This window comes from Pezoporus occidentalis, unplaced genomic scaffold, assembly GCF_034315485.1.
Source record: "Pezoporus occidentalis ecotype Australia unplaced genomic scaffold, CSIRO_AGI_Poc_V1 ctg52, whole genome shotgun sequence".
Taxonomy (NCBI): Eukaryota; Metazoa; Chordata; class Aves; order Psittaciformes; family Psittacidae; genus Pezoporus; species Pezoporus occidentalis.
The window spans coordinates 3,311,353-3,334,404 of NW_026915858.1; the positions used below are offsets into that span (position 1 = coordinate 3,311,353).

At 37.4% G+C, this 23,052-nt stretch overlaps 1 protein-coding gene across 1 annotated transcript in view; it reads left to right on the forward strand.

Moving 5' to 3' along the window:
- ERO1B (endoplasmic reticulum oxidoreductase 1 beta) overlaps positions 1-20,466 on the forward strand; it is a 29,447-nt gene extending 8,981 nt beyond the window's left edge. The window contains exons 4-16 of the mRNA XM_062637405.1: positions 272-313; positions 4,772-4,854; positions 6,772-6,845; positions 9,423-9,543; positions 9,634-9,680; positions 10,817-10,828; positions 11,664-11,690; positions 13,123-13,215; positions 13,387-13,633; positions 14,422-14,491; positions 16,535-16,621; positions 18,061-18,194; positions 19,058-20,466. Of these exons, the coding sequence (XP_062493389.1) occupies positions 272-313; positions 4,772-4,854; positions 6,772-6,845; positions 9,423-9,543; positions 9,634-9,680; positions 10,817-10,828; positions 11,664-11,690; positions 13,123-13,215; positions 13,387-13,633; positions 14,422-14,491; positions 16,535-16,621; positions 18,061-18,194; positions 19,058-19,118 (1,098 nt within the window). The 3' untranslated portion in view covers positions 19,119-20,466. The remainder of the gene's footprint in view (positions 1-271; positions 314-4,771; positions 4,855-6,771; positions 6,846-9,422; positions 9,544-9,633; positions 9,681-10,816; positions 10,829-11,663; positions 11,691-13,122; positions 13,216-13,386; positions 13,634-14,421; positions 14,492-16,534; positions 16,622-18,060; positions 18,195-19,057) is intronic.
- The last annotated feature ends 2,586 nt before the right edge of the window (positions 20,467-23,052 follow it).

Genomic DNA, 23,052 nt, shown 5'->3' on the forward strand with positions numbered 1-23,052 from the left:
TCCATTTCAAAAGCAGAAATACAAACAAAGTATTTTAAAATCTTAGTCATTTTACCAATAAAACAAATAACTTGAAGAGTAAGTCTATTCTAAGCTCCAGCACTGTTTTGGGTATAACAAGTTGAAAAGGTAAAGGAGCAAGTTAATTATTGAAAAACAAGTTTACTTCGATCTCTGTAGGAATGATATTTACTTTGTGGATTTTAATCAGGCATGATGATCTCTATGAGCAGTCTAAAAACTGTTTTTTTTTGTTTTTTTTTTTTTCCAGAGCAAAATACCAGTTGGCATTAAGGCTGGGAGCTCTAATAAGGTAAGTAATCATTTGTTTGCTAAGTTCTTACTGATATTTTTTTTTTTAACTTAACATTATGGTAGCTGTGTAACTTTTTATTACAAACCTTCAGTCTTGGCATAGTGATGAAAATGTTAACATAACTTATCAGTTCCTGTATGTAGCTGTATGCTTTTACTTTTATGTATAATAGTGTTTCAGACGTAGCTGGTACTGTCATATTGTTCTGAATCAATCAATGACAGGTTATCAATCAATGACAGGCTCTCAGTCAATGAATGAATGACCAGGGACATCAGTACATGGCCACAGAATGCCTGATACAAAATTCTTTTTTCATTTTCAATACAGGCTTCTTTTTTCATTTTCTATAAAGCCATAGGCTAAGATGCACAAAGGGAACAGCAGTGCAGTCTTTTGTAAGCATCATGTACAACCACAACCTCTAATATTGAAAGAACCTGAAGGATTACATGTAGTTTTGCCATATTTAATCTTGAGCAGGTCATTAGTCTAATTAGTCTAAAGACAATATATGTTCAAGTGATCAGTGCACGCTTAAGTAGTCAGTTTGTGCTTCTGGCATTCGATTGCTTCTCTCCAAGTGATCCTTCCTAGATCACCAAGTGCTATTAGCAAACACAAGGAAGTGAAGAGGGTATGTATATATGCCTAGAAAAGAGGTCAGAGCAGAAAGACCAACAACCCTTCTCCACCCCCAGATCCTAAACACAGTGCCCAAGAGTAAGGATTTTAGTAGTTAATGGGATAATAGTGTCCATATGAGAGATCTTCCTGTTGAGTGCGTTGGCTGTGTTGCAGATTCATACTTACTCTCCACCCTGCCCAGTACTTTCTGCTGGACAGGCATAGTTGGCACTTGCTTACCTGAGTGTGGTTCACCATATCATAAATGACCATTAGCATTAGGTTTAGACTTTTGTGCCAAGAAAGATTACCAAAAATAGATGAGAGGAATACTTTATTGTGATTTGATGACTTCTGTGTTCTGCTGTCATAAAGAGTGCAGGCAAGTCTGGCCAAGCTTTAGCTCAAGAGGAAGTCTCATCTACTGTTTATATATACATTGTTAAGCTCACTCAGAAGTAAAGTGTGCCTCTTTCTTTGAAGGTTTATGCTGACTGGGGAAGAAACATCTTTCTCATTGACCTGGTTTAAATGTCAGTCATTCACTGTTTCAGCACAAGTAGCAGTACTTGTTCTGGAACATCTTTGGCACTATCTGGGCAGAAGATCTTGAGTTTTTGAGGTGTTTGTTTGTTTGTTTGTTTGTTTGTTTGTTTGTTTTATATCGAGACTATTCTCTTTCAAGCTTAATTGTAGAGAAACTGACTTCTGGATCCCCAAAGAGGCATTTCAAGACTCTAAAGACTGTTTTAGAAAGGATTCTTACAGGCATTTGAATTTCCTCATTGATAATTTTGAGAACCATAACAAAGATGGTAATTAATAGCTGTAAGGTATGCTGTTCTTCAGATACTTCACATGGGCATATCGAGTTCAACTTTGGAAGTTACAAATCAGGCACCTTTTGCTTTCACCATAGTAAAGGAACTGGGATAGCTTATTTGGGAATCTGTCATTTGCTGGTATATTTGCTATAGTCGTTTCTTTTGAATTGCCTTCTAGGTGTTGCAGCCAGCTACAGTACTGAAACTTTGGCAATTCAGTACCTTTAATCTGTGGCAGAACAAAGACACTAATATCTGTTGCTTCTCTGTAAGAAAATTAAATATTTCTGCAGGAAAGTTGTCATCGGGGCTGATTTAAATCTTAGCTACCCTGTTTTCTTACTTCTTAAGATTCAGTTCAAGGTCTTTCTTGGAGCCATTTAATATCCCTTTTAAGAAAACATCAAACTCATCTTTGTATGAATTTTTTGTTTCAATGACTATGCAGGTACTCTGCTATTATATTAGCCTGTGCTTGGTCCGTTTGGGAGTGTCCTGCATCTTGTGGATTATCCTTTAAGTGTTAGTTTAGGAGCGGAAAAAAAAAAAGAAATAAAAGGTGTGTTTTCTCCTGGGTAGATACATGCCCAATTGCTCTCTTTGGTCCTAACAGTGTCTGCCTTGAAAGGTGAAAATGTCAAAGGCATCTTTTTAATAATGAGAGATACAATCTCTTGAGTAGATATACTCAGGGTAGAATCCTGTGGAGTTGTCTGTGGTCTTAAGTGCTTGCCTTCTGTTCAGTTTCCCATTGCCTTGATGAGTTTGTAAACTTCTAGCTTTATTCAGGCTATTTAGAGGTATTTTTGTTTGTTTGCTGACCAATGGAGAGAGTAGTTCTTTTGAAAGCTCATCAAGCCATAAGGACCTGGGTTACACTAGCAGAGCCTCCCTGTAAAAATGCAGCTAGCGATACAGGATCTGTTTAATTCTTATAACCAAGATAAGCTTTTTGAAATGGTGCTGGAGAGGCACAAAGTAGTTTCCCTTTCAGTAGTCTTGTTCCATTTGACTGGTGAACATGTTTTGGGAGAATAGACATTACAGTAGCTGTCGTGACAGCTGCTATATTAATATTGGAAGCAGGGATTGGGATGCAGTAACTCAAGTTACAATATTTAACTTAATACTTTACTTCCTGCCCACCTCTTTTCTGTTTTCTTCCAGACACTGCTCTTACAAGATCCTGCCTTGGCAGGAGCAGATACTTTGTCTAAGTCTAGTCGGTGATCAGAGAGCACTGATCTAATAGATACTGCTGTTGAACACTGGAGAACAGTGAGGACTGGATGCATGTTTTTTGAGACTTGAATGTTCATTCTGTTTGAAACCTTCAATTTAGGATTATATTCTTGGCAGTAATTTTTTTTTCACTTCAGGGTAGGGTTTGGTTTGCAACTCATGCAGAATGTTTACTTCAGCATCTCAGTATGTTAATTCATCAGCAATATCTGTTTCATTCTAGGTCAGATCTGTTCTTTGTTCATATTTTTCCATTTGACATCCATATGATGCTAAAGAATGAGTCCCCACATCTGGCAAATCCAAGAAAATTGAGTGAGAAGTTCCTTCTAGAGTAAATATTTCTTATGGGCAAGGCCACTAATAAAATTTAAATTACTTGGATTTTTTTAGCTTTAAAATACTTGGGGGTTTTAATCACCTTCAGACCTTCTTGATCTTCAGTTGGTTCTGCTGTTTTTCCTTGTACTGGTTCTGGCAAATGTATTTTTAAAGGAAGTCATCTTGCCTACTCATCTAAATGGTTTTAATTAAACCCTTCATTTTTATTGACAAGTATTGTGATACATATTGTACTGGTGCTTTGCCTCTGGCATCTTGACCACAAGTCTGTCTTCAGATATGAACTATTCCTTTTCCTTTTAAATTTATCAAATTATTATTGTTGTTTTCCAAAGGGTTGACCAAGGCCTTTAGGTTCTGTTTTTATTTTCAGCTAGTTTTGGATTATAATCCTTCATGTCAGCATGTATGTGCCCTGAAGTGAAGGGAAGCTACCAGTTTAGCTTTATGGAAGCTATCAGTTACTTAACATTAAATAATTTTTGTTATTTCTTAAGGACTGCAGTAACGTAGAAATCTATGTAAACCTAAGGCTCAGTCTGAAAAAGAAACACTCATACAAAAAAAAACACAACCAGCCAACCAACCCTGAAAATGCCCAACTCCAAAATCCCCCCAAAAGAGGAAGTTTGGTTTCTTTATCTTTTCAGAGAGCCCTGATACTACGTGTCATGTTCCAAAACTGTTAAAAGGGTTTTTTGAGCTTTAAGTTGACATGCTGGACAGATCCCCTGCTGATGTAACTATGCTATTGTAGAATAGTGGAATCGAATCTTTAATTCTTCAAATGCTCTCCTTGGAGTTATTCTAGTAGTAACTCTGTTTTAGTGGATTACTTTTTAAAAAATACTGTAGAATCAGGGTTCAGCTTAAATACTCCAATTCTGGCTTTCAAATAACCGAAATTTGAGTTCAGCTTGAAAAGTCTGTCTTCAGAGCTGTTCATGTCTAGAGCATGCCAATGAATAGGATTAAGTGAAACATGAGGGGAAAATGGCCAAACATACTGAAATGACCAATGCAACTTGGGGTATGATTATGCTTGCAAAATACAAGGTATGATTATAGGTATGACACTGCTTGTCTTCAGGGTCTTTTTGTAAGACTGTAAATAAGTATCTGAAAGACTTCAGAACACCATTTCTTTTAAACAGAAAGAAAAAGCAAAAGAAACAAAATTTTTACATGTTCAGCTGAATTTTCTGTGGTAGTTAAACCCACGAAGTGCAATGGACTTGATAAAATTAAGTGAAGAAAAAGAAATAAGAAATGTTCCAAAATTATTTACTGCATCAAGAATCTGAGAATCTTCCCTAATATTTGCCAGTTCACTGCTAAACCTAGAAATACCTTTCACATCACCTGTTCTCAGAGAATTGTATGTAATTCATTTACATATTAAATATGAACTTTCTTCCAGTATTCAAAAGCAGCAAATAATTCCAAAGAATTGGAAGACTGCGAGCAAGCTAACAAACTGGGAGCAGTTAACAGTACCTTAAGGTATGCTGTGATTAACAACAAAAAATTGTAACAAAGGAGCATTTCATTTTGTCCGTCATGTTTTTGCAATGTGCTAGTTTTTGTTCTTCATTCTTTCCATAACTCATTAGAAAGTAAATGTAAAATAATGCAAGAACATCTGAAGGTCTTATGTGATAAGTATACTTCTTTTAAGTACACTTTGATACTATTTGCAAAAGGTGAAAAAGGTATCTTACAGTATCAAGACCCAGAGGAAACTTGCAAATAACCCTACCTTTTTTTCCACTTTTTGCCAGTATCAGTCTTCATTCTTGATGACTGTGCTGGATTAAGGGGTTCTGTTCTGCTCTGTCGCTTTGTTACGCTGATGGACCTGTTTGTGATCATTAGGTGAACCAGGTCAGGGAGCTTGTTGAGTTACTTGTGTTGTTGGCAAAGTTGTTTTTAGCTTGGATCAGTTCCCCGATCTTACTTGGTGCATGACGCTGTCAAGGTTGAGTGGGAGGAATTCTGCAGGATGGTGTTGCCCCTGAGTAGGAAAGTGTGTGGAACAGCACTTAGGAAAACTTGCATTCTACTAGATTCCCCACCTTTCAAAAGTAGAAATAGAAAAATCAATTCTTCACTGTTGATGAAGAGGCGTAGTGCCTTTGGCCACAGATTTCAGCAGTTCTACCTGATAGAAATGTTGACGCTCTTTACTCTGTCATCTGACAAAATGGGACTGCTATGAAAGAGTGATTGCTTCTGCCTGGTTTGCAGTGTTATAAACCAAACTGGGCAGAGCCCTTACCCAAGGTTTTTTTAGAAGTAAGAAGCTATTAAATTTCCTCCACTCCTGTAGGGCAAAAGAATATGAGATTAAGTACACATATGAAGAGCTAAAGAGAATGTCTTTTGCGAGAGTAAGATAGACAATTAAAGCTGGGAGAGGATCCTGCAAGTACAGGAAGAATTTGTGCTTTCTAGGCAAACCTCCACGTTCTCTGCCTACCAGTGCATCATCGTCATGGTTTTGGATTAATTTTTTTTATCAGCTGTATTACTTGTGATTATCAAATCTTGCTTGCTAGTAATGACTGGAGAAGTTCCTCACTTAATGCCAAGTATGAGTGTCCTGTTGTGATTTGGCAGAAGGTTGGAAATCTAGTGTATTATAGAATTGACTGTGTTTGTAGAATTGAGCTAGTACTAATTTGATCAAACAGAATAGGTTGTTTTCATTATTTCAAAGTGTTTCACTGCGCCCTGGAGCAAAATTCCCAATCTTGACTTTGCTTACATTTTGCTGTCAGCAGTGTGGCACCAGTAGTTCTGTGCCACATAGAAGAAAGCATTCAGCTTTTGCAGTGTTTGTATTTCATAGCCTGGGAACTTCAAAGTACTTGTCTCTGGTACAGTACACCTTTGAAAATGGAATAGCATTATTATTTAAAAGGCTTAAGATAAATCATATTCATAGCATAATTTAGCTTAGAAGGGGCTTTTAGACATCCAGTCTCCCGCTAAAAAGCAAGGCTAACTATTGTAGATCTCATTGATAGGACAGGTTATGAAAATAGGATTATTCCTCCTCTCTCCCCTGCCCTAAGTGACAGCTGCTAAAGGAGTATTTTGAAGTGTTAAAAATGTATGCTATGAAAGCATTTTACCAAGCTCCTACTGAAGGAAGTTGCTTCTGCAGCACAGTTTGTTCAGGTAATGATGGTAAAAATCTTTCTTGCTGTCTTAACATGAAGATGACTTTTTAAAGTATTGCAGTTGATGCCTGCTTGAATCTCTCTGCAACTGACAATGTATTCTTGAGTCTCAGATACAGTAATTCAGAATGCAGTTTCAAGTTAACTGCTGTATGTGAATTGTATTTCTTTCAGTAGCTCTTATTGATGTTGTTTATTTAAAAGTTTAAAATCAAATATATTTTTTCCCCCTCAGTAACCAAAGTAAGGAGGCTTTCATTGACTGGGCAAGATACGATGATTCACAGGATCATTTTTGTGAACTTGATGGTAAAAACATTTAAGCTTTCTCACAATGCTTGTTTTATTTGCTGTCTCTTAAAAAACAAAACATTATAGTTTCTCTGCAAATAATTGTTTTTAAAAAGTTTTAATTTTGTGCTAAATGGAGATGTGACAGTTCATATCATCTTACATGCAAAATATGCCTTTTTTTATAAGGAGCATTTGGTAGTCTACACAGTGCACATTCACTGTTGCCTCCTCTTGGTATAGTGCACAGGAGACTGATGGAAATAAAAAAGAAGATAAATGGGAAGGGTTAGCATCTAATTTTTAAAAATCTTCTCACAAAAGAAGATGCATCTGGCACAAATACAACACAAATTACTTGCAGCTGGTTGTTTCTTGCTACTATATTATTTTTGTTGCTCTTCTGTCTATGCTTAGACTGAGTTTGTTCCTTCTCCAGCCTTGCTATGTTTCCAGATGATCTCTGCACTAAATTCACCTGTTATCTGAAAGGACTTTCTTATTGTTAAAACATTAGGATACTAGATTGTGTCTTCCCTCTGCTCCACATATGTAAATCTTTTTATTTGCTTGTAATGGTCAAAGGTCAAAGGAATGTTCTTCAGAAAAACATGAGAATTGCCAAGTTCAGGAATGACTGCTAAAGGCCTTTCTAATAAATATCTTAAAAAGTTTACTATGCTAGGAAGATTTAGAGCATAATAGAAAGTGTTTTAATCTACCTTTAGGCTGATGTTTGGAGTCACCTGAGAAAGTAATAGGTGTGGTGGACTTTCCAACTGCAGTTCTCTTTTAGCACTTCTGCTGTGTCTGATCTTTGAAAGTTTTCTGTATAAGCTGTGTCTGTAATAAACAGTTGGTGAGCGTTACTGTGGTTCTGAACTGTTAATGCAATAAGCTGCAGTTCTCTTCACTGTCTTCAACTCAGGACTCAGTTGGGAAAGGTGTAGTTTAGGAGCATTTCTTTTAGAAGTATATACTAGCTTAAGTGGTTCCTGATTATAACTCCATCTCTCCTTACATCATGCCCTGCTGAAGGGGGATGTACTGCCCTACTGCCCTCAGCTGTGTTTTTCCAGTTCATTTTTTCACATGTTAAGCTGATTCAGCTTATTTGAATAACAGGAAAGTAAGCTGCCCTCCGCTTTGCAGCTCCTGGATCTTTGTGATGAATTGGCTTATCAAGTGAGTTTGTGAGCTGGAGCAGAGAGACATGAGGGAGGATAACTACTCTCAGTGACAGTAGGAGGTAGAAACCCTTTTGTCTTCCTCTTGTCTCTTTCTGGTAGTGGGAGAGCTCTTAATTCACTCAACTGTAGCACAAGACCATAGAATCAGTTTTACTCTTTACTTTTTTTTGTTGGACTTAATGTTAAACTAGATACAGGAATTGATCTAGCTGAAAAAAACTTCATAGCCCAGGTCAGCTTTCCATCTTTCTGTTGCAGTGCCCCACAGACTCTCTTTTATATGGGTAATGAGAAGAAAGCGTGGAGACCTGAGGTGCCTAGGAAGTGTAGGAACTACTTAGGTCAGGCATGCTGTCAAAGAAATAAATAAAGCTGTAATTTGACATTGTCTCATCTGGCACTCACTGTCTTGTGTGTCTTTTGTGTCTGTCTCTTTGCTTTGTTCTTGCTGTTATTGCTGAACTGCTCGTGCAGAATCATCTCTTCTTTTTAGAGCAGTTTCCACTCTGTGGTGTTTTTTGACATCTGAGGAAATATGCAGTGGCAGTACTTGGCCTATTCCTATGAATAAGTCTCTGGACTACTGGCTTGTATTGTATGTGGGGTTTTTTTTAAGCATGAGTTGCTCTTGACCTAGAATTTCAAAGAAGAGGGAATTCTTCCTGCTTTTTAGTAGTTGTAGCTCAAAACTTAAGTTTCTGTTCATATAGAGGTTTTAAGCAGAGAGAGTACTATTTCAAAATTTTCTTTGGATATCTTGCTTGAATTTGTAGTGAACTTCAGAGATGAAATGCACTGAAATAACATTTTTCTTGCCATAACCAATAGAGTGTTCTGCAGTATGCTGAAAGTTTCTTCATTTAAGCAATGTGATCCAGATTCTCTGCCAGTATACAAAGGTTTGTGGGGGGGAAAGAGTGATCTAGCTAATAAATATACAATACATACCAACTACAAGATGCACTTCTTCACTCTTGTCTTTATTAAGAAGCCCTTTTAGCAGTATACCCACTTCAGAAAAGCAACCCTTCCAGTGAAATACTGCCAGGCAAATAAACCCTGAATTTGAAGCCCATTTAAAACAAAATACTGTTTATATCTTAGCATAGGGTGAGAGAACATATTGCATGACAAGTGTGTATGGTGGAGTTGACGAAGCCATATGGATGTTCAGAAACTGTAGAAATTATGGCCACATAAGAGACTTTGGAATAAATTCTATACTTTCGAGCTTTCTGTTTGTTGTGGATATTGCCGTATTTTTGTGTACAATGCATCTATAATCCAGCCAGAAGATAGTATTATATAAGACCTCTTATTTATATTAAAATCTGTGACTGTTTTTTAAGATAAAGTCTTTGTTAACTGATGAGTTAGAATATGTAACAAAAGGTTTCCTATTTAGATGAGAGATCTCCAGATGCACAGTATGTGGATTTGCTTCTGAATCCAGAACGTTACACTGGATACAAGGGGCCCTCTGCTTGGAGAGTGTGGAACAGCATCTATGAAGAAAACTGCTTCAAGTAATTGGGAGGGAGGGGAAGCCGATCTTTTATATTTGCACTTCAGTTTAGCTTAAAACTGATATTTATGTTTTCTATCTTATTTTTTAGGCCTCGATCTGTTTACCGTCCATTAAATCCACTGGCGCCTAGTAGGGGTAGGTCTTGCCCGTTTTATTTTCTAATGCATTTCTTTTAATATAGTGACTTTCCCAATAGAAGTGATACAAATAGTAATGTTCAGTCTGTAGATGTGCTTTCTGCTTTTTAAATTTCCTCTGTAGCAGTAGCTGTTCATTTTCAAATACTTAAACAAAGATTTGTGAGACTTGATGACATACATGCTTAAAATTATTGCATAGGAATAGGCATATTAATGTCGGGGAGCTAATGTGAAAACGAAAATACATCTCAAACTGTTTAGTAAGTGTTGCAGTAATTTTCCAATGTGGATGGGAAGGAGTTAAAGTTCAATAAAAAAATCAGCACTCTGTGTTCTTCCCTTGGTTGGCCGAGAGTTGTTGCTTGCTTGGGTTTTTTTTTCTAGAACATTATCACTTTAGCTCATAGTCATTTTGGTATAATGTAGCTTTACAGTTTTCATCCATAATATTTAGTGCATTACAAATGTACAAATAATTGCATTATTTGAAGAAAGAGTGGATACTTAGGAAGGCTCAGTTATCTGCAAGAATGGGTAAAAAAAGTGTGCCGGTGACTTGGGGTTTAAGTGTTTAAATTTAAATTGAAAACTGTAACCTGGTGTTGCAAATGAATCCACTTTCTCCATCAGTATGTGTCATTTCCCTTAAAAATAGCCAATAGATTGAGTTAGAAAACATCACTACACATTAGGAAATCAAGATAGCTTTTAGTAATGATAGCTATTAAGATCATATATTGCTGGTGTACACAAAAAGAAGTTCAAGAGCAGTTTAACTCAGGAGTCAGAGTTTCAGAAAGGAACATTGGTAATATTGAATAATGCAAAGATGACTTCCTAATCATCTTTCTGAAGGTAAAACATAACTTTCAAGAGTATGCAAATAAGCTGCTAAGATTTCAAATTCTTAGTGACTTTCATTACTATTACTTGTTTAAACTCAGGTGATATTGAGGAGGAGGAAGATGGAAAGTAGCCTACTTTTTGTAGATTAAATAAGGTTTCTTACATTTATTGTTTTCTCAGTGTTTGTAGTAAAGTCTGTGTTTCATTACTGCTTTGCTGTGGAAATAACCTTTTTAATGCTTATGGATTTTTAATTCTTTTTTTGTTTCTTTTTTTTCCCCTAAGGAGGAGATGATGGTAAGTCACCTTGTTTTGCTTGACTTGCAGAAATGAAGTAAACATGGAAGAGTTTTGGATATCTGATTTATTTGCTTTATTGTTGTTGCATTAAGGGGCAGGAAAGCTATGATTTTAGGCAGATGATTGATCAGAAAAATGTTTTTATTGAGATAATTCTTTCATTTGGAGTAGGGGAATGAGTGGGTAAGAGCAGAATACAGTTCTGTTGTTGATTCTTATCCTTGTAACAGAATATGTGTTGTGATAATGTTACTAGCAAGGTAACTGGAGATGCATAGATTAAAGGATTCTTGGGTCTCCTGCTGAGCCTGGTTGATACTGATGTCAGATTACTTAAAAGAAGAGGGACAGTTTTTTTGTGTACTTTCTTGAGTGTCCTTTGAGAAGGTGGAGAGAGAGTGGGGAGAAAATTTGGTCTGTCTACAGTGAGACAGACTAAGATTTTTCAGTCAGCCGAAAGCTCTCAGACAAAGACCTAAGCCTACAGGAAATCTTCAGAAAACAGTCAAGATAAAGGCTATCAGATATAATTACACTCTTCAGTCACGTTTTTCACTGCTAGCACATCTAATCAGGTTTGTGCTTCTATACATTTCTGAATGCCTGACCAGCAGCTTAGTTGTGCCCATTCTTGTATTTCTCCTATTCTGACCCCCACAGATTTAAACTAACCTCAACGTTAAGCCACTTCAGTGCCTCTTCTCACTTTAATAGCCGAGTTATTTAGCTTTATGTCCAGATGGCAGCTAATGTCAGTATGCGTAGTAATTCAAAGCTACTGTGATGTTGAAAATGAATACTCTTCATTTAACCATATACCTTGTATTTGCAGGAGAATCTTTCTACACATGGCTAGAAGGTAAAAGCTCTTGGATGGGTTAATATAATGTTAAATTCACTAGAAGAACCATTGTAGTAGGTTTTTTTTCATCTCCCCAAATATTTTCCGTAGTGTGGGATCCTTAATAAATTGTGCAGAACTCCTGAGTGACGTTCAAAGAATACTTTTTTCTTGAGGGTCTTTGGAAATATCAGTCATTCAGATGGTCTGCTCCTTTAAACCCTTCAGTGTTTTACCTCTTAGAATGAGGGAGTTCACTTCAGTACCATCTGCTTTGAATTTTCTGCTCATTTTAGGCATTTAAATGGGGACATTATTATTAATAACATTGCTAAGACCTTTTATTTAAAAACAGCTTTAAAAAAAATTAAAGTTTTTGATGGTTCTGTTCCCAGTATATAAACTAACATGAGTGTAATGTGTGTTCAGAAGGCAAAGCAATTTGATTTTTATTCATATTTAAATGGAAAACATTATTACAGTGGTAGCAATCAAAATCACATTTTGGAGGTATGTGGAAAAGTAAATGAGTTAAATGTATTTAATTTTAAATTTCGTTCTGGCTCTCGTAAGCCTTTCACTTGTCTCATTGGAAATCTCTGACTGGTGCTGTTGTAGGAAAGCATACAAATTTATTTGCTATTTAATAAGTAGTGTTTGTAAATGAGGTCATATCTCAGCCTCACAGATGGGCTTCACCATCAGCTGTTGCTTCGTCCATTTGTGGAGATTGGAGTGGCAGAGAAGTCACCCAAACATACCTTTGAGAAAGGAACAAACTTCTTAATTCCAAGTGTAATCTCTGTCCCTGGGTCTAAGTGGTATTGTAATTTCTGCATTTAAATTCTGTTTTGGCCACCCAATGCTGTTGCATTTCTCTTTCCACTGTAGAAGTCAGTACCTATCAAAGTCATTTTTTGCTAGGTTTTGCTCTGTGTATTTAAATTGTCAGTGAATTTACAGTAGACCTGGGAAGAAATAGTTTTGCTGTTTTCCAATGCCAGAAGGTTTCCCGAGGTGTTTGATGTTTTTCTGTAAGGTTGCTAATTCAGTGATAGGTTTAATTCTAATTAGGATATGCCACAATATAGTTCTGGCCTCCAGAATGTTAAAATTCAAGGCTATTTGATATTTATTGCTCAAACTTTGTAAGCATCATATTTTTGTGTGGCAATTTATCTGTATTAGTTGACCTCAGGCTTATTTGACTGTATTTATTAGAACACTAAAATACCAAGTAAGAAGTGTCAAACTTCATTCTTAGTACTGCTTTCTATAAAAAAATTCAGAGGTAAATTTTTCCCAAGGAATTATTAACAATGCTTAAGTGCTGTAACTCTTGAAATTTAAACAATGTGGACTTGCATTACTGAAATATCAAGGTATATTCATTTTAATACATTAATTCTAGTGTTTAATTTGGGGTCTGTTTGCCTTTTTTCCTGGATAGGTCTTTGCCTTGAGAAAAGAGTGTTTTATAAGCTCATTTCTGGACTTCATGCTAGCATCAACTTGCATCTGTGTGCAAATTACCTTCTTGAAGGTAATTTAAATCTATTTAAAATTGCTGGATGGAATTCTACAATATCTGTGATATGTATTTGTTGTTTTCTGATTATTTTTTGTTGTGTAGTTAGTTGTTTCTTTCATTCTAAGTATGTGTCTTTTACTTCTCCCTCACCTGTTTTGTTTGTTTTTTTTCCCCTCTGTATAGAAACATGGGGGAAGCCTTGCTGGGGACCAAATGTGAAGGAGTTTACTCGCCGCTTTGACCCTCTTGAAACAAAAGGAGAAGGACCAAGGAGGCTCAAAAATTTGTATTTCCTGTATTTGATAGAGTTACGTGCTTTGTCGAAGGTTGCACCATACTTTGAGCGTTCAGTTGTTGACCTTTACACTGGAAATGGCCATGAGGATGCTGAATCTAAAGCTCTCTTACTGGATATCTTCAGGGACACCAAGTAAGGCATAGGATTTTTTTTTTTTTTATGAATTGTTTGAAATTCTCATTTATATTCACAAGTGAGAACAGATGAGTCCTTGACAGGATAGGACAAGGAGGAGAGTGGAATGAAGAAATAACATTAAGTAATGGGAGAACAAGAGGAATTTGTACATTTGACAGGAAGATATGAATATTTTTCAGTTTGAATATACCAATCTTTAAAAAACAAAAAATGAAACAAAAATTCCCCTCCTCCCCCAAACCCCACACAACTCCCTACTACTCTCTATTTGTTGCTTTCGCTGATTCTTCAGTATAAGAACACAGTGAGTAATCCAGCTTTTATCGTAGACTTCCGGGGTTTTAGCTATCTCTTCTTTCTTCTGTTTAGTCTGTAAAGTTTTTTAGTCTGGTTCCTTCTTGCTAATTTTTGTGATTTGTAACATTCTGTATGGTTTTGTTGCTGTCCCTGCTAACAGTCTTGGTAGGTATTTGAGATGTGGTCAGACAACAATCAACTGAAAGGTGAACATTTAAAACAGCTGCAGTGTATATTAGAAAGAAATCTTGATCAGTGGAAATGGAGTGAAGAAAATTCTCAACAAAACTGTAAATAACATATTTCAAGTTACAGTGATTGAGCAGTAGATCTGGTACCATTCAGTAAATTCTTAAGAGCTACTTTGTAAAAACTAGGAACTCTAAAAAGTATTGCATACTGATGGCATCAGCTGCTCACCAAGCTTGATGGAACACAGTATGTCAGCATTGGGGTTTTTTTATTTTGCATTTTGTCTTTATTAGGTCCTTCCATATGCACTTTGATGAAAAGTCCATGTTTGCTGGAGATAAAAAAGGAGCCAAGTCATTAAAGGTAAAGTTTGTTTTCTGAATCGCATCCAAAATACCCATTTTGGAATTAAGTTGCCTTATTTTAGAAAATCTCTCTACCAACCAGAAATGTACTGCAGAGAGGGGAAAAGGCTGGGGTAAAAAACTTAGAATCATATCTGAGGCCTCTTAATTAATCTACATTATAATAAATGAATATGATGTGTTGTCCTGAGCCAAGCAGACTGAAATCTGTGGTTTAGTGCCTTGAGTCTGCCATTAGAACTGTGGTGAGGCAAATGAGTTGAACTGGATTACCAGTAGACACAATGGTGTTTTTTTAGATAGTACCTGTTTCACATCAATATAGAATCATAGAACAGTTAGGGTTGTAAAGGACCTTAAGATCATCAAGTTCCAACCCCCCTGCCATGGGCAGGGGCACCACACACTAAACCATGTCAGCCAAGGCTCTGTCCAGCCTGGACTTGAACACTCCTAGGGATAGAGCATTCAGCATTTCTTTGGGCAACCCATTCCACTGCCTCACCACCCTCACAGTAAAGAAGTTCCTTATACCGAACCTCAGCTTCCCGTGTTTAAACCCATTGCCCCTTGTCTTATCGCTGCAGTCTCTGATGAAGAGTCCCTCTTCCGCATCCCTGTAGGTCCCTTTCCGATATTGGAAGCCTGCTATGAGGTCTCCATGCAGCTACAGTGATGTCTGCTTAAAAAAATACATGCCCTTTATAGTATAATATTGATTGATTGATTGATTGGTGGGTTGGCTTCGTGAGCAAAGATTTGGGAAGGGCTTTAACCATGCTTACTACAAGCACGATGACCAAGGGCATGTGGGATATGCAAATCTGGTTGGAAAAAAGGGTGCTTAGGCAATCAGGAAGTGTCCGACCAGGACTGTCATCTCCTGAGCCATCTTGAGCTACCCATGTGCTGGTCCGCCCACATGCAGCGTTGGATCTGCAGCTACCCATGCACCTTGTCACCTACCGTTTCGACCCTCGCCTGTCCTTACAGACAAGTGAGAGTAAGCCCTTCCAGCCTGCGCAGTGGATTTTTTAGGCTCCGGGGACAGCGGCAGGTGGGTAGTTTGACTGGAGCAGTACACCTGTCAAAGCATAACGCAGGTGTCCTAAGGCGAGCTCAGGGAGGATGGAAACCTCCTGCAGAGCAGAAGGGCAAAAGCTCGCTTGATCTTGATTTTCAGTACGAATACAGACCGTGAAAGTGGGGCCTCACAATAGTATAATATAATGCAATATAATATTACATTTAATATTAGAAAAGCATAGTTCCTAGACATGGGAACCTTATGTGAATGTTGTTACTACCTAGCAACTTCCAGTGTTAACATGCAGGTATTCAGATTGGTATGCACTACAATTACACACCTGGAATGTGCCTCAGTAAAAAAAGTCTGGTTTAATACTTGTTAACACTTTTAATACTTATCTCACTAGTAGTATGGAATTTCATCAGCATTAGAGAGAATGCTGTTAGAAGGGTGCCATCATCAGCTCAGCTGGTGTTTTTCTGACCTTAAATATTTAATTGAAATCATCTTAATTAGTTCTGTGCTGTGTTTGCTTTTGCTCTGACTGAAGCTGCAAAGCAGCAAGCTACCCATAGCTTTGGACCGGAAATGTCTTTTGTGAATTGTAACATGTTTTCCTGCTCATGAGAAAGGCAAGTTGGTTCAAAAGGGATTTGAATAATAGAAGAAAAATCGGATTAGGGACACAAATACAGTACTTACAGCTCAGAACATTTTGAGATAGTTGGTAGAAATTCAGTGTATTACCCTGAATGTTCTGTATTTTGGGGGTTTTTTTGAGTTTGTTTGGTTTTTATGGAATTAACTGTTAGCAGTGTCTTGTAAACAAAGTTCTGGGTTTACGTGGAACTTGGTTATGGCCTGACCACAAAAGTAGTGGGGTTTTTTAGTTTTAGTACTAGAGAATTGATACTGTAGTGGTACTAGATTAGTTAGCCTTGTGTTTTTGCGAAGCTAAGAGACACTTTAAGTTAACCTTTTTCTTTGTTTGTTTTGTTTTTTAATGGATAGGAAGAATTCAGATTGCATTTCAAGAACATATCCCGCATAATGGATTGTGTTGGATGTGACAAATGCAGGCTGTGGGGCAAACTACAGGTACAGTTTATTGTGTGGAGGGGGAGGTTAGAAGGTAAGCATTTGTTTCAGTCTGCCGGGATGCCCCTTACCTTAGCATTCAGACTTTCTGTACATGGTTGATATTTGATATCCTTACCTGTATATTAAAAAAGGACATATCTTTAGTTCATTGTTAAAAACAGAGTTCAAAAAAAGGGTCGTTATGTTTAGCCAACAGCTGTTTAGTTTACTAAAAGCTATAGTTTTTATTCTCAAAAAAAAAAAAAACAAAACCAAAAATTATTTAAACCAGATGCTTCATGGCAAAGTTTTACTGGCAGTCAGTATCGTATCTGTAGAATCACCTGTGGGAAGCCTTCCTGGAAATACAGCACTTGCTTACTTGTTAGAAAATCCAGTGTGGGACTTAACTCTACAAATGGAGGCATAAGAAAAAGAAGCAATTCAGATGTTCACAATTTACGCAGAAGGCAGCAAATGAATGCAGAGGTGCATAGTAAAGCTGGAAGTTGCAAACCAATATCAGTTTCTGGACACTTACTGTTTTCATTTTATTAATAACATTATTCTTGAGGTTTAAAATCTTGTTAAGTCCAGGCTGAGAGAATAGTTGTTCCTGTGAGGTTTCTACTGTACTATATATTCCTCTGTAGCATTAAGCTTATCAGAGTTCAGTTTTCAAAGAAATTTACAACATCAAAAATTTGGTGGTCTCCGCTGAATTTCTGGAGTTTTGCCTACTCTGGCCTAGTGGACACTTCTGATCTGTTGTTTTTTCCTTCACTCAAAATGGAATAGGACCAGGTTCCCTGACCTATAAAATTCTCTTGCAGCCAGACTTAACCACTTTTTGTCAAAACCCAGTGTTTTTTTTCTGTTGTCCAATTAAAAGAGGAAATAAGGATAGCTTCTGCTGTTCTATTTCTGTATAGAAAATAGGATTTGAAACTGAAACTGCAGTGTCTGCCCCTAGGACTGGAGGTGGAAAAAGCAGAAGTGTTGTGATACCTCATAATAAAATCTAGTTTGACTTTGAAGGGGGATGGAAGAGGATAAGGGGTGAGCTGATCCAACAGCTCCTGCCACAGCAGAGCATCTCTAAAGCAAGAGGCAGGAGGGACTGGAAGTCATGTAACAGGCATGTTTTCATATGCATCTGCTGTGCCCGAAAATAAAAGAGGTGGGAAAAGAAGAGATCAAATACATGAGGATGAAGAGCAAGTATACCTGGGGAAACAAATGTTCTCAAATAAGTGAGTGAACCTGGTACATAGTCGATGGCAAGCGTTTGCATTTGTGTCCTTGTTGGTGTATAGTTCTTTGGGTAAAGGGAGTGTCAGTATAGAAGAATTGCCTGGATTAGTAATTTTTTACCTTTTTTATGGTTTCTTGAGTGTTTGGAGGAGTGATCTTACTGCAAAAAAAAACAAAAAACACTGCACTTTTTTTCTTTGTAGACTCAAGGCTTAGGAACTGCTCTGAAAATCTTGTTTTCTGAGAAGGAAATACAAAGCCTTCCTGAGAATAGCCCATCAAAAGGTTTTCAGCTCACACGTCAAGAAATAGTTGCTCTTGTAAATGCCTTTGGAAGGTAAGGTCTTACCATTTGTGTTGTAGAAAAAACATACAACTTCAGTGTCAGCACTCGTGTTCTATGGAAAGTTGGCACTCTACAGGTAGCTTTAGCTTTTTAAAGGCTGGATTAGTGATACTGATAAACTTCATGCCATTAAAACTGAGTATGTGGAGTGTTGATATGTTAGCCTTGGTCATCATTCTGTGTTTGGATCTAATTTATCTTTCTATCTCTAATCTCATAAAGTCCATCTTGTGAGAGCTGGATTTAAGTCTCATAAACACCAGTAATCATTAGACTTTGAGTACATGTTCTCCTTTTTGAGCATGGACTACAGCTATTCTACGTTTTGTATTTATTTTAAATGTGTGCATGTAAAACGTAGTGAAAAGAAATGAAAAGTACTTGGGAAACTTTTAACACTCTCATTTTAGCCCTTAGCCTTTTGGATATTTGTGTATGATGTAATTATTGTTAAAACTTTATCCTATTCAAGTGATGAAATAAATTAACAGCTTTAAAAGATGTATAGAACTTGCTTTGTTCATCATGCTAGCTCCTCACATCTTGAATTTAACAATCAGTTCCTGTTTAAAGGAATGTAATAAACATTATTACCTCTGCTTAGAGTTTAATGAAGTCAAGACCATTAAGTGTGTGTATATATATATAGTTTAATCCCTGTAATATAATACATAAATACAATGGTGAGCCAGATCTTTCGAGAGAAAGCAGTATCTTAAGCGTGTTCATCTTTTGCAACAAAACTGTGTTTGTTAAAAACAAAACAAAAAGCCCCCGCGGAAGGATGGAAGGTGATGATTTGCACTTCTCTTTCACAGCTGACTTACTAACACTGAAGGGTTTTTGCTTTACAGGCTTTCCACAAGTATAAAAGAGCTGCAGAATTTTAAAGTTTTACTACAACAAACGAGGTAATGAAGGCCTTTGCACAACTCACTAGTGAAGACCATTTACATGACTGCATTGAGCAGGAGGAGCTAATCCTTACAGGACTCACATGAACTGAGAAAAGTAAAATCGAATACCAACTTGAATATTTATGTTTAAGCTACGAATGGTTATTAATTAGAGGAGATATTTATGAATGAAATATTATAGTTTTTAAATGTGTAAATTATGCTGATCTGTTTATTTTTAAGTTCTCTGCTCACAGTCTGTTGTACTGAAACTTCATAAATGTTCTTATTTCCTTGCCTTTCTGAGACAGTTGTTTTATATGAAAACATATGTACCTCTCCCCTGACGTGGCCGGTTCTGAGGGAGGGTGTTCGCCTCTCCCCAGTACTGAGCTTCAGTATATTCTGGGGATGGGGTTATGCTGATTCTGGCTGTCTGAAAGAAGAAAAGAGGGGAGAAAAACAATAAAATCAAAAAGGAAGTGGGGCTCCTGTTGAGTTCTGCCTTCTCACTGTAATAGGAAAGTTATTTAATGGAAATTGAGCAGAGATTGCATTTCATAACGGGCTCTATTGCATTGTGCTAATAGCAATGTTTTTTTTCCTTTCATGCTGCTTTTCACAATTTCCTTTTTCCTTTAAAACACCTGCCTTGTCTCTGGTTCAGCACAGCTCAAAGTGACTTTTCTGCAGCCCCCTGGCTACCTGCATTTGCTTGGGGGCGCAGTGGTCCAGCGGGGGGGTGGTTAGTGGAGCACTGCTGGCTGGAAAGCCTCAGTCAATCAAATTCGCATCCACCACATTTTATTTTCTAGTTTGTAATCACAGGTTCAGTTTCCAGAAATGGTCTTTTTGATGTCTGAAATGTTAAAATAGCACATTTCAGTCTTTGAGCTATGGAAATATATTTGCTCTTTATGGGTTGTGTTTTAGTGCTGTGCTTACAAGGTCAGTGCAAAAAGTAACAACTTGTGTTTTTGTAGTGACTTTTAAAAAAAGATCCTTTTTAAAATTCATTCACACTGACATTTACCACCGCATACTCTATCTATGCAATCCCTAACTGTCTTCTTTAAAAGGACATTCAGTGTAAAAAAACGGGTATGTTAATAACATTCATAAAATAAGAAATTACTCATGTATCATTGTCCACAGATGTCAGTGGTAACTTACCATTGTCCAAACCAGAATCCAGAAACTGATTAGTAGCAACCAAATGTTGGTTTAATTTGAAAGGAAGTAATAAATTGTTTTAAACCAGCATGTTTCAAAGTGAAGTTAGGAATGTGGGAAGTGCTGGTACAGCGTAGATGCATCTCCTGTTTTTAAAACACAAAATAAAGTGCTCTTAAACTTTTTTCACCCTACCAGATATTTAGTGCCCTCTTTATATAATTGATTGTAACTGTGTTGGCTTCAGTAATGTGGTATTTTACAGCTGAGATTGTCTGAAAGCTGGAATATGTTCTATGTCCTTTGTTTCCAGACTAGCCTCAAATTTCTACCTGACTGGAAACATGACAGACTATCCTGCTGGCACTTGCTACTAGAATGAATATTGTTTTTCAAGGAAGTCAACCCTCCTGAGTCAAACTGGGATAAGAAAAAAAATAAAGGAAAAAATAAACCCAAAACAAACCACCAGACACCTCCCCCAGGTTTTGGTGGTAGTTTCACAATTTGGCAATGAACCAGTGGGAAGTTTCTGTTTAAGCCAGTAGTTAACGTGGTGTTAGAGAAGGCTGATGCCAGTCTTACCTAGCAGCTTCTCTTGCCTGTGGGCACTCGCCTGACTGAGCACATCACCGCAGGCTTCCTCTTTCTAGTTAGTGGAGAAGAGCGGGTGATTTCTAGGTGGTTTCATCTGGTTTATTCTGAACTCTGCATCTGCACCCAGGAGTTCATTTTTCTCCATTAAATTGAAGTAGGACTCTGGGTAATTAGCTCAGATGTGAATAGTTGTGTTTGGTAAGGGAGTTACACCGCAGGTATCTAACTCTTCTGAGTAATTGTATATACTGACATAGCGTAGTTTTCAGATGGCCATTAATTCTTTTGGATTGACCTGCAAAGGCTAGAACCTGTAGGCTCACCTGTGAGAAGAATGCTGTATAGTTGGGATTTCTCTCTGTTGTATAGTGCCTAAAGCTTGAGGCAGGATTTTCTGGTTGAAAAGCAAGTGTTGTCTGTGCTGCCCCAGGAAGGACCAGAGTTTCAGAATTGTTTCTTTCCTTTTCCCCCTTGCTTTGTAGGGAAAGTGAATTGCTCCCAACCTTATTCTGGGGGTGCAACTTGCTACTTTTTTTTCCACCTGTGCCTGGCTAAAATCTAGACACTGAAGCAGCACCACGTACTACCATCATGTGCTTGCTCATGGGATGGGAATGGCCCTGGTCACCTGCTCTTTGCAGCCTTCATTGGCACACTGCAGGTAGTTAATGTTAACGGTTAATGCTGTTGGGTAAGGACATAGAGATAGGAAGCTTTTCTTCTTTTCCTTTGTCTCATGAAAACACAGGGTGCAACTGACCAGCAAATCCTCTGTGTGCGTTAAGTTCTGTTGCGTTTGAAGGTACATCTGGCTTGGTGGTCAAATAAGAAAGGCGTTTCATTTCACTGTCATTGTAGGAATAGGACATAAGGTTTTTCCGGTTACAAATCTAGTTGAAACAATTTTCCTGTCACCATCTTTTTTACTGTATTTGATGTACATTCTGTGACTCTGCTGCCTATGAAGTTTTGCCATGCGAGTCGGATGGCTTAGTTCTTTATATGTTAAATTTTAGAAACTTACAGATCTGTTTTTATACTAAAGAACAAGGTTAGTTACACTGCCCATGACTTGTAAACTATTTCAGATTCCAGCTCCCTATTGGAGATCAGCTTGTCAACATTGTCTGTTGTTCATTTTGAAGTACATTTCCTTGAACAAATGACCCAATGATTGTAATCCCAGAGGTAACAAGAAGACAAAGACAAAGCACATTTCCTTCTTCCCAAGTCATGAAGGCTTATGTGAAATGGTAAAAAAGACTTGGTGGAGACCACATAGGTAGAATGTAGGGCGCTGTTGCTGAGCAACTTCCTCTCCAGTGCCTGAGGAGGAAGGTGAGAGTATAGATGCAAGCCAGTGAAATAGACTTGTGTAAGCTGGGCTAGGAGGAGTGGTTCCCTACTTCAGCTGGAGACTTGTGCTGTATGTTATTGTATGTATATGAAATACACTGTGCCACACTTCCTGGAGTTGAGTTTGGATGGTTGGGTTGCCTTTATGTGACCTTGCTTTGTGCTTTTCTGGGAAATGACCTGTAATATGTTGTGAATAACCAAGATGCTTATGTTTACAAAGTAGCAATTGGCAACTCATCACCTGACAGCTCCTCCATATGGCTAGCCTAGGAAAATGTAATATTTATTAAAACCAGAATCAATGTTGGAACTGCTTACTGAGATCTGAACACTTCCCAATCTTTGCTACGTTTAAATTGATCAAATGCAAATTAAAAGTATTTTCTGCTACAACCTCTTTTTGTGAATGTAATTTTTTGATTTTCATTTGAATTGGGTTGTATTTTTTACCTTTTCATTTACCTTTCAACTACATGTGGTAGAAATCAAGTAAATTATTTACATGTCAGCCATTTAAACTTAAGATGATGAGCAGGCTTTTGTTCTCACTTTAATGCTGTTCAGAAGGTGAATGCAACCTGTGTGTCTATTGCTGTTTACAGTGCATTGTGTGTGTGTGTGTAGGCACATCAGAAATTCATGTCCCAGAAGTATGTTTCTGCATGAACATGACCCAGTTTAGCTCTATTTAAGTTCAATCGTTTTAAGAGGCAGAAGGGCTTACGTTGAAATGAAGCTGGGTCTGTTCTGTCCTTTTCTCAGCATAGCTTATAACATCAATTTTGTTACTATTTGTTCCGGTTGGTTCACCCAGTGGGACTCTT